We start from the raw sequence: 12,099 nt of genomic DNA, 5'->3' as shown, positions 1-12,099 counted from the left end.
TTACTCTTATAATTATCCGGGCATATACTGGTTACTCATGAAAGAAAAATTCACTTCATTTCATCTTATATATATATCTTCTCATGAAAGAAAAATTCACTTCTTTCCCTCATGTATGTTTTCCCATTAAACAATCCGGGGCAATTTAAGATTTACTTGAAATAATTTACTTTTTTAATAAACAAACCTGCCCTAAAGTGTATGGTGATTGGTGATGCATGGCTTTTAAACAAGAAAAAAAAAACATAAAATAACTAACATTGTAAACTATACTCGTTTGTATCCACTCGTCTATATATAAACTAAAACCATCCGCATTATGTGCTTATCACAAAATCCAATATTTTATTAACAGTTCTCTTTATCATCATCATTAATTTACTTGATCAATCCATGCATGCAGCAGAAACGTAGAAATGTGGAGAATTATAAGTTATTTTGTGCCCATTCTAATTACTATCACGAAGCTAGGAGTTCATGCAAATACTTTAGTACCATGTTTCTTCATTTTTGGAGACTCCCTATCAGACCCAGGCAATAATAACCCCCTTAAGACCAAGGCTAAAGCCAATTATCCTCCCTATGGCATTGATTTCCCAGGCAAACGAGCCACTGGCCGTTTTTCCAATGGAAGAACCTCCGTCGATATAATTGGTTGGTTTTCTCTACTTTGATTACCTTATTAATTTATATTTGCGATTGTGCATGAAATTAGCATTCATTATTTTGCATGCACGCGATAGCCCGTGATCTTAAAAAATTATTGTTTGACTTCTTTTTTAATAAACCATATTGGGTCAATTTTACATGCACGAAAGGAAAACACGTAATTCTATAATATGTTAAAAGCTCATTTCATGCGAGAATTCAATGTTTTCATCTCTATCTTAATGTAAGAAATTCATGTTTTTTGAGTTGGACATTGTCTAAGTGTTGCTCTGTTCTTTATTGTTGTTCTTCATTTAGCATTATAGGCTAAAACATGCTTCTTTTTGCTCCCTTTTATTTTCCCATATTTGTTGGTAAGATGGCCCATAAGAACATACAAATCCTTATATCTTGAACGTCAGATTTATGGAAACAGGTGCTCATTAGTTGAAAATTCAAGCACAACTAGAATGAGTAAAACATAAAAAAAAAATAGAGAATCTATTATCTTAATTTGGTATACGTATTATTCATGATACTATTTAACATTATGAGTGTATCACAAATTATATTTAAATAATATTATTTTTTTAACTAAAACTTCTGACCCACCCAATACATGATGACTGATGTAACCAACAGGAAATAGTGAAAAAGCAATATAAGGTCTTATTTTTGGAAACTTTTAAATGGCGACAATGTGTTTTGTTAAATTTTAGATGGTGAATTTTTTTTTTTACTTATTTACAATGCTATTCGTAAAATTTTATGGGCCCTAGGTGAATCGTGAAATATAAGCCCCATACTATTTTAATGATTGAATATATTGAAATAAATGAGAAAAATAAATCAACATAACACACTCATGATAGTATAGTTAAAGTCATATCACCTAATCAAATATTACCTAAGGTCCACTAACTAGTAGTCAGGAAAGTTAGGTTTGGGATTTCTTCAACTTTTCGCAAACTTTCTTTTGATTTCTTTTTGTTTATTTTTTTTTGAAGTTTCAATTCAATTTTCAAGCTCACTAAACATACTTTCCATCCAACTACACCACAAACAGAGCTTTATCATTCAATACAACTGAACCAAAACTAATACTCGCTCCCCCAATCAAGGTTTAGGACAAGAATCAAATGAGTTCAAAGGTTTATAGTGTAGATATCAATTAAACACGGTCAGAAAGCCTCAATGGGGATAGAGAAAGGATAATATGAAAATAATAATAACTTTGGATCTAAGATCATGAAAAAAAAATTCAATCATACCAAATTGTCTACACTATCAAACATCAAAGATCAGCAAGTCAAAATCAAGATCAATCCAACAACTGAGAAACTAATCACACCTGAAAGAACATAGCTGACACACATATACGTCAGTTCATCGAGAGAAAAGCTCACTTGGGTGAAGGTATCAGCACAGTAAAGTTGAATCGAGCCAGAGAGAGATCAAACAATCCTAACATAAACAATCAATTGCAAAACAATTCGTGCTATGAATAATCATGAACAAGATGAATGACGCTTAAAAAGTGTATTGAAATATCAACAACGTTCTCAAAAAGTGCTAGCAATAGTCTTCTAGATGCAAACGAACATGATATGAAATCTAATATCAAAGAAAAAATTATAATGCAACTAAGAAAGTATTGCCTTTTTTTTGTTACATGTAAACTCTCTCCCCTAATGAGCGGTACAACCATGTAACAGTCCTACTAAAGCAATAAATCTAAACTAGTATGCAACTAACATGCACGAAGTGACATCCTTCCCCAAGCCAAACTTCACATTGTCCTTAATGTCTTCCACCACAACGTAGTAAAAGAAAAGGGAAGGGTACAACTCACAGAAAAGGTGGGTAATGGACATAGGGAGTGCCAAACAGTATTGACACTTCCATCACAACCAAGAGCACGTCACTGGAACACATTAGTAAAGCAGCCATAAAGTAGAAATAGAGATAACATTTAAAGGTTAGAAAATCGGTTTGCCTCCCAAAAGCGCTTGTTTTTTACGGTCCTGCAGGAGTGACATACTTTTTACATTATGAATAATCCAATGCCTTCAATAACTTTTCAAATTCCCCTGCAAACATGTTATTGAACACTTAATTTTGCTTGACATCAATCATATTAATGTTCACTAAGAAGGGTTTAGAAGTGTCAAAAGAAAAAGAATCATAAGAGACAAAAGAAGAAAAAGAAAAAATTGTAGAACTATCTTGCAATTCCTCAGCTCTCACTGGATGAACATGAATATTTACTTGGTCAAATTTGTCATGCAACAATAACTCTTTAAGAAAACAAGCAGGATATAATACAGGGGATGAAGGTATAACATCAAGCTTATATGAAACCGGAATATGAGGGTTATGCAAGTTAGGCTTAACATCAAATTTTTGTACACTTTCAACATATTCAAACTCTTTACCTAAAAAATCACTCTCATCAATAAGCTTGTTCACAAAGGAGTTTTAATTCAAAATAACCAATGGTTTTTCATCAGTAATTCTATAACTAATTATTGTTGCTCCTCAAAAACATCCATTATATATATCTTTTCCTTATTTAAACTACCATTGAGAGTCAAAAGATAACCTTCTTCTAATGAACTAGCATTCTCAACCAACACATCATCATAATACAAATATTGCTCAATAGGTTGGCTAATAGATTTTAGTCTCGATGCTATTGATCTTTGATTTTCTGTAATTTTTGCTTGTTGCAATATGTAATCCTCTAGAACAAATTTATGATTCTCCTGAACCTTATTTAATTCATTCATGAAATCATAAAGAAATTCATTAATATTATCAGATTCAGATGGAGCATTACACAAATTAAACTTATGGATAGGGTTATTCACATGCATATATATATGACTCATTATGTGGATAAAGAGATCTAAATATCATGATCATAAGTGATAAGAAGAACAAAAATCAGATGGAGATGTAAGAGTTTGAGAATCATAGATAGATGAATTTTCTAGAGGTGGATTAACATATCTTGTCATCTCCCACTCAAAGGTTTCTCTAGCTAATTGCTCAAACAAATTACAAGCCACTTTAGGTTCATATCCATGAATTTACCAACACTCATGGAATCTACATCCACTCTCATAGATCACTAAACCAATTTCCCATTGTTCAAATAAATGGTTAGGACCAAGAAAGTATTCAAATCTAAGCTTATATTGCCAAAACACTTCATGCTCAAATTGGGGAAAAGAGATATACGTCATTCAAATAAGAAAATAATACTAAAAAACACTTACAATATATATATATATATATATATATATATATATATATATATATATATATATATATATATATATATATATATATATATATATATATAGTCGAATATGAACTGTAACACCCCCAAATTTCTCTCTTTTGGAAAACTTATTTTAATATAAAACACTTGAGAAACTTGAGAGTATTACCGCCACGTGATAACGTTAAAGGCTTTAATACTAACTACTAACTGAACTTTAAACTAATGCAGCGGAAATAACTTATAATAACTTCTCTTTATTAATAAAAACTTTATTGTACAACTATATAACATACGAAATAAAGAAAATAAAATAACAACTCTTGACTAATTATGATTCCTCACTAGCTCCCTCATATGAAGTATGCATCAATCAACCTGTAAATTCTGCTCACCAAAAGGGTCATCACAGGGACAAAGCCATAAAACAAAAGCGTGTCAGTAAAAATACTGAGTACATGTATATGCGAAATATTAAACTCTTTATTTAATCAAACTTTTGAAATATTTAATTTCAAAAAACCTTTCTGGTACTTGATAATACTTATATAATATAAAGTATATAACCTTGATAAAAATCTTTTTCCTTGCCTAGGTACCTTGCCTAAAGTGTGCACACCCCCAAGTTAGTATTCCTTACTGAGTCTATTACGAGGGGAACTACCTTGTCCACATGACTTATCAAAAAGTACATGGGTAATAATATAATAGCTACCGTTCTTGCTAATAAATACAACAGCCGTGGCCTCTTTATAAATTGTGATCATAAAAGATCATATATCTAATAAAAATCCTTCTGAAATAATCCTCCTTTAAAAAGAATAATAATTCTTATAAACTTTAGCCATATAAAGGCATAAATAAAATAACTTGCTCAAGGATTAACCTTTGAAAAATAATAATAGTTCAAAAACACTGCTTTTTAAATATATAAACGTGAATCTAAAGATCAAACTCCTTCTAAAATATCTGAATATAAATTCAAAGATAAAACTTTATAAATATATTAAATGAAAGACATAATTCAAATTATAATAAATTTATAAACATTCAAACATGTTCATATAAAAAGATGAGTTCATAATAAACTCATAAAAACTATTTTCTCTATTTTCCTAAAAACATGATACTATACTTGCAAAACAATTATTAAAGATCTACAAATACACGCACCTTGAATATATAACTACTAGGGAGAAGAGAAAAGGTAGGCTAAAGGGAGAGAGAGTTTAAATTTGAGAAAAGAGATTTATTTCTCAAATTTGGTGTGAAAAATATGATGGGTGGAGACCCCTATTTATACTAGTTGGAAAAGTTGAGTTGGAATAGGAATAGGAAACTAAAAGATAGATTTAGAAAAAAAGATAAACTAATCTAGATAAGATATAACTAATATTTACGCTTATCCAACTAAGATTAGGAAAAGATATAAATTATCCCCTAATACATCATATATATAAGATAAAATAATAGATAGCAAAGATAACAAAAAGTACCAAACTTGTCAAACTATTCACTCCTTAGTCATTAGTGCATAATGCACGTTGCGTTTTTTTTTTTTTTTTTTTTTTTTTTTTTTCTTTTATAAATCTTTTTTTAATCTTTTTTTTTTCTTTTCTTTTGCAAACCTTTTTGAAAGGTTTTTTAAAATATTTTTATTTTATTTTGAACAACTACTTGATATTAAAACTTAGGAAAGTTAGGCCCAAATTCATTTGGGCTAAAATTTATTTTAAATACCCAAAACCTTTCTTATAAAAAACCTTTCTAATAAATAATAAGTCTTTTTAGTAAATAAAACCTTTTTCAAAAACTATAACTTTTATAAAAATATAAATAATAACTTACAATAAAATACGGAGTATTACAGACTACCCCCCTTAAAAGAAGTTTCGTCCTCGAAACTTGAAGCAAGCAAGTAAGAAATAAAGCAATTAAGTAACATAAATACCAAAAAATTTCTATTAAAGTAAGTTGGCTCACTTAATAACTCATAAAATAAGTCAAAATTAGGTCAAAATAGTGTTTTAAGTTAAAAGCGCGAAACTCTATCGCATTCTACCTCCCTTAAAAAGGAGTTACGCCCCCGTAACTCGCTAAGGCTTAAAACTTTATTTAAAATCATTTACCAACTTTGTAATACAAAAACAATACAAAAATCGTTGTTGGAAATGTAATAGTAAAATCACTTGAGAGATAACACTTTCAAAAATAACTTTTAAACTTTAAAAAGAATAGCCTCTATTTCAAGGTATTAATAATATAAATAAAAGCCTTCAATAATAAATCAACATAATAAAGAAAGTATTTGAATAAGTACAAAAGATAGTTTATGACAAACTGAAAATTTTGTAAAACTTGATTACGGAAATTTTCCCAAATTCTTGAAATAATAACGAATTACATACTGATACTAAAGACAAGTTATGTAGGAAAACTATTTAAGAAAATACTAATATATTATCAAAATCTATAATATAGTGAGAATAGAAGAACTTTATAAAACCTTTCGTAAGCTTTACTCGAAAATACAATATTCAAACAACTTTTTTCTTTTGTTTGTAAAATATGTTTGCTTTCTCCTCAAAATTTAATCAACTTCACATAAATCATAAAAAAAATTACCCTCGATCCTACTTTATTACAAATCAAAATCAAATCAATACATCATTATTCATAAGCAAAACTTGTTAATATATATACTAACATAACATATAATTGAAGAAACAAAAAAATAGACTTCCTTACTTAGGTCCTCAAAACTAAAACTCCTCAAAATTCATCTTAAATTTTTTTCTTAAAGTACCATAAATAATATTCTCTCAAAAATAAACAGTAGTCAACTAGGACTTGAGATAGTAAATAAGCAATCTTTTCCTGAAAATTCATACAATCTTCATTAACTCCTTCATATAATACAAACTCAATGCTTAAATCCATAATATAAAAATACGACTATTATTTCCAAAATCAATTACCTTGATTGACTAATTTCTTCCCTTTTTATCCTTTATTAATCTCCAAATTTTTCCCAAAATAATATATTAAGTGATATACCCAATCCTTATAATCACTCTATCTTTCATATTGCCAAAACAACAATTATACACCATTATCAAGCAAAAGTTTAAAACTACTCCAAAAAATAATACTCCTCTTGACACTCAATAATCTCTAAAATCAACTTAGAATACATTTGGAGAATTCTAGTATCTTACTTCACCTTTTAAAACAAAAATGATCTAAAGGAACCTGCTAAAGTTTCAAATATGGTCTTACTTCGAACTTTCTTTGATTAACTATAACAACGATAACTCCTTTTAAAATATTGCAATTCAGCATAGGGGAAAATTCCTTAATTAAATCCAGCTTCATATATGGTACCTCGTATACCTATAAGGTCCTCATAATATTCCTCATTTTGTCACCTTTCAAAGGTTATCTCTATATCATTGCTAAGATGGTGTTGAGTATATCCATAAACAAAATATATAACTTATCTAAATCTTAATAATTCCTCCAAGCTGGTATAAACCATTGACCTCCTAATTCTTGTTTCCATAAATTATGAAATTCCTCTTCCTTACTCATGTCACTAAACATTAAAGATCATCCAAGTACATGAAACTTCAAATGACTAGTTTCACAATTCTCGGCACATAATCTAATGTAGTGTCTTCTTCACTGCTACTAAAAAAATAACTACTAAACTTCTTTCCTTCAAAGGAATAAACTAGAATAATTTTCACCTTTAATGGATCTCGAATAGTCAACTTGACTTACTTTGAACTCATAGGTTCTCCTAACACTTATAAATCAACAAAATAAACACATTAATGCTTTACACAATATACATAAATCACTTTGTATGAATTGGATCACATACATACTTGTCATTTAAGACATTAAATAACCAAGTTCATCTCAGAGAAAATATACATGTCAAAAAAAACAAAATATCGTAAGAGAGTAATATCCCAACTTAGAAGTAGCTTTTTAATAACATGTCATGAAGACAAAAATAATAACTCAATTCTTATAATAAACAATAAACTCTTTCTTTTGCTTATGGAAAATACGAAGATTTTTCATATTAACTTGACAATAAGTCAAACTTCCTTAAAATATATTCAAAATAATCATATTACTATTGGAACAATAAACACTAAACAATTCAAAAAAAAAAAATCAATACTTTATAAAACGTTTCAGCTTTATAATTCGAATAAATATATAGATTTATAAGATAAATACGGATTGCATGTTGACATAATAGTCAAAATAAAAATAACATCTGAACTATAATTTGAAATGAATCGAAAAATATTTGAAATTCCTATATAAAGAAAATTGTTTGATATTCTTGAAAAATATGTATATATGTATATGACCAAAAGAGTTTTTATTTATTTATTTGAGTACTAGGCTTAGTGTATGAATAATTAGTCGAGTGAGTTCCCAGGAAAGAGAGGTGCGGCACAAACGGCCAACTTAAGTACCAAGTCTTTCCTTAGCCAGAACTTTCCTCAGAAAAATAAATCCACATACTTATTCCGTTCTTCAAAATATAAATCAGAAAATATCTATACTTGAAAATATAAGTATTTGCTTAAAAAGAAAGAATTCTTTTTCACATAATATAAAATGTAAAAAAAAATGCAAATAGATTGCGAAACTCTATCTTATATGCCCTACCTAGATCTACCCATACTCTCATTAACTGTTTATTTTGTTTTATAAAAGAACCTGAAAAACTGATACCACTTTGTAACACCCCCAAATTTAACAGGCTAAAGTCGTATCACCTAATAAAAAATAATCTAAGGTCTATTAACTAGTAGTCATGGAACTCAGGATCAAATCCACAATGAGATATCTATATTATCATATCTGAACTCTAATATTATATAACTATCAAAAGATTGGATTTTTAATAACTAAACTAAACTAATAGTAGAATTGATTATGAGGGAATAAATCAATTAATAAAGAACTACGATCATGTATCACAGTGCATACAATTCTGGAAATCAGTGACGAATGACAACTACCTAATAAATCAATTTACCTATGGCACATGCAATTTCTCACTCAAAGATCTCCTAGGCGCTCGCACAAAGCTATAAAATAAGGTTTGTAAATCTGTAGAGAAAACAGGGAAAACAGAAGGTAAACAAAAGGTGTTTCGCAATATTATATTTTTCCTATTTATACTCAACCTAGATCGGATAGGAAAAGTAATACAAAAATAATCCAAAGAATACTCGCCCGATGGCATCGGGCTAACTGGCCCGATGTCATCGGGCCACCTCAACAAATTACCAAGGAACACACTCGATTAGGCGCACAACAAATACAAAAATTGTTCATTTTCAAAACTTCATAACTGTCTCGTCTTTCATCGAAATTTAACGTGTGACCAGTCGTTGGAAAGCTCAAGTTTTCGCATTTCTTGTAGTGATGGCTCGCTTCATTCTAGCCCAAATTCGTCCAAAAGAGATGTTGTGTGACCGTCATGCAATCTTACTTCTTTATTCATGTTTATTTTACTCAAACTAAGCCAATCATAGTCTATTTGCATTATATCAACTGAAATTCATCACAACAAGCAAACGGAGAGCGGTATAGCAAGACTTGAGTAAATCATGCAAATATGCACCTAAATGCTCCAACAACCTAAATGCACCTAAAATCTATGTATAAATAAATATGAAACATCACCCATAAGAAAATTACATCATATTCTACTATTTTTTCCCACTTTTTAAATGATTATATCAACATTGCACACCATCAAATGAGATATATCAATGTCTAAAATTCATTTCGGATTTTTTAACATCGAGAAAATGAATAACATAAACAAACCCAAGTAAATAAACAAATTATTTAGTAAATATCCTACAAATCAAAGTTAATCAATCATCTATTACTGAATTAACAAGTTATACATACTTCTAAGTACTAACTACAAAAAAAAATCTAAATTACTCATGTGCAGATTTACAAAAAATAATAATTATATAAACAAGTCCCATTTATTTTAGATCAAACTCTAATCTTTGTCTTATGTGCACGAACATAAGACTTACCAAAATTGCGGAAGATGAAGTACTTATCATTCTTTTCCTTCACAACTTTAATCTTTGTCTGCCAAAAATTAGAACTTCGCTAGGGGATAGGGGAGTAAAATTCAAATAGAGAAACACCAAAATTTTGCCAAATCATCAATATTTCGAACCCAGTAATTGTGAGGAAAAGAGGAAGGAAAAATGGAAATTGGTGAGATATAGAGTTCATACAATGAGGTTTAGTTTATATGTAATATTAAGCTCGTTAGAAATTTTAATACAAAATAGTCGTTAATGGGGAAACCGATATTCAATTATTAAGATCAATTAGAGGATTAAGTGATTGACTGAGGATGAAATTGGGGAACGACAATATTAAAAACATTCAAATTTTATCATTGATTTTATGACATTGATTTAATCTTAAAATTTTATCAAAATTTAATATGGTAATTGGAGAAGATGGAATGGTTTTTCGAGATTTGAGAAGTAGGGAATTGAATGAGGGATGTGATTTAATGAAGGAAAGTTGAAGAAGATATGGATTCACACTCACACACGAGTCTGCATATTCTTTCATTGTGAAGCTTTGAAACTTGTTTTATTTGTAAAATAGAATCTTCAAATGAATTTGGGCTTTGTTTCAATGGGTCTTGGGCAGGTGCCTCTCCTGTCCAACCCCAAGGACAGTCCTGCTTATTTTAGATGATACGCCCGAACTTTGTATGTAGTAATTTTGTATCCCATATTCTAGATTCCATTATCAAATCGGTATTTAATTAAGGAAAAAACTTTATTTGAAGAAAAAAAGACCTTTTACCTTTCTATAGATATTTTCAATGTGGTGGGGGTCAATTTACTATGTTCTAATCTTCATCATTATATTAGATTTTTCCTAAAAATTCAAGAATTTCAGAAATCGTATGATTTATTAAGAACGTTATATAGTTTTCAAAGCTATTTTATACACTTTAATAATGAACTTTTTATAATATTTTTCATAATCAAACACACACTAAATCTTTTCTTCTTAATTAGATAATATCTTATTAACAAATTTTAGTAAATAAGATTAGGGAAGTTACTTTATAGAAAGTTGAGGGACGCCATTTAAAGTCACACAAAAAACAAAGTCACCATCTAAAATTTAACAAAAACAAAGTCACCATTTGAAAATTTCCGTTATATTAAATTCATTTCCTGTTCCAAGGAGTTTGTTTTAATTGGTAATAAAGAAATGAGCACAAAATTTTCTTGCACGTACCTATTTTTGGTTACATTCATGCATCTAATCGAAATATTGTAATGCCCAAGTAAAGTGGCTATTTAGACAAATTCTATAGTAATGCATAATTACCCTATGTAGTCTATCATATTGTAGAGACCTAAATATAACATTATCGTGTTCAAGGACTCTATTGATACAAAATGTTGTTGTAAATCAACCCCAAAATATTAACGAGTCACTCTATTAAATGAGAAAGTTACTAGCTCTAAAACTAGGAAAAATTGAAGGGAACAATCTCAATGGTGGGTGTTTTGCGATTTTCAGTCTCAACTTTTAATTATTCCTTGATAGTCCCAACTATTTGTCATTATTTTTGAAAAACATGACCCGTGTGAGGACTACTCACCAATTGGATCGTTTTTTTTTTTTTTACATTTCTTATACTGGTTTTTCCCTTGTCTTCCGCCTCTTTCTCTCTCTTCTATCCTCTCTCCCCTCTCCTTCTTCCCCTTCCACCCCTAAAATCCCTTCCCCACCCAATCTTTTAATTTTCTCTTTCTTCTTCTCACCTTCGTGCTCGCTAACTTCCCACGTGGTATTCAGTTTTTGTCGAAGTGTTGCTCCCATTATGTCGTCACGCTCTACGAGTGTTGCTCCCATTATGTCGTTGACACTCATTTCTCTCTCTCTTTCTCACTTTCCTTTTTAAGGGTTCATGCCCACATTTCTCCCACCAACTTTTGTTATTTGCGCTGCTATTATTGTGTTGCTGATGTTGGTTATACCACTAGCGCAATGGCGTAGCCTTTCAAGGGTGGGGAAGGGGGTGCGTGGCAACGATGGGGGTGGCTGCTTGTGGCAGTTTC

General features: G+C 29.8%; 1 protein-coding gene across 1 annotated transcript in view; it reads left to right on the top strand.

The window, feature by feature from the left end:
- The first annotated feature begins 416 nt into the window (after positions 1 to 416).
- The window catches only part of LOC104901306 (GDSL esterase/lipase At1g29670), a 50,847-nt gene continuing 39,164 nt past the window's right edge, over positions 417 to 12,099 (top strand). The window contains exon 1 of the mRNA XM_010688861.3: positions 417 to 654. Within this exon, the coding sequence (XP_010687163.1) occupies positions 417 to 654 (238 nt within the window). The remainder of the gene's footprint in view (positions 655 to 12,099) is intronic.

The sequence above is a fragment of the Beta vulgaris genome, chromosome 8 (assembly GCF_026745355.1).
Source record: "Beta vulgaris subsp. vulgaris cultivar EL10 chromosome 8, EL10.2, whole genome shotgun sequence".
NCBI lineage: Eukaryota > Viridiplantae > Streptophyta > Magnoliopsida > Caryophyllales > Amaranthaceae > Beta > Beta vulgaris.
The sequence above is the reverse complement of the archived record's forward strand: the minus strand, read 5'-3'. Positions and strand labels throughout refer to the sequence as shown.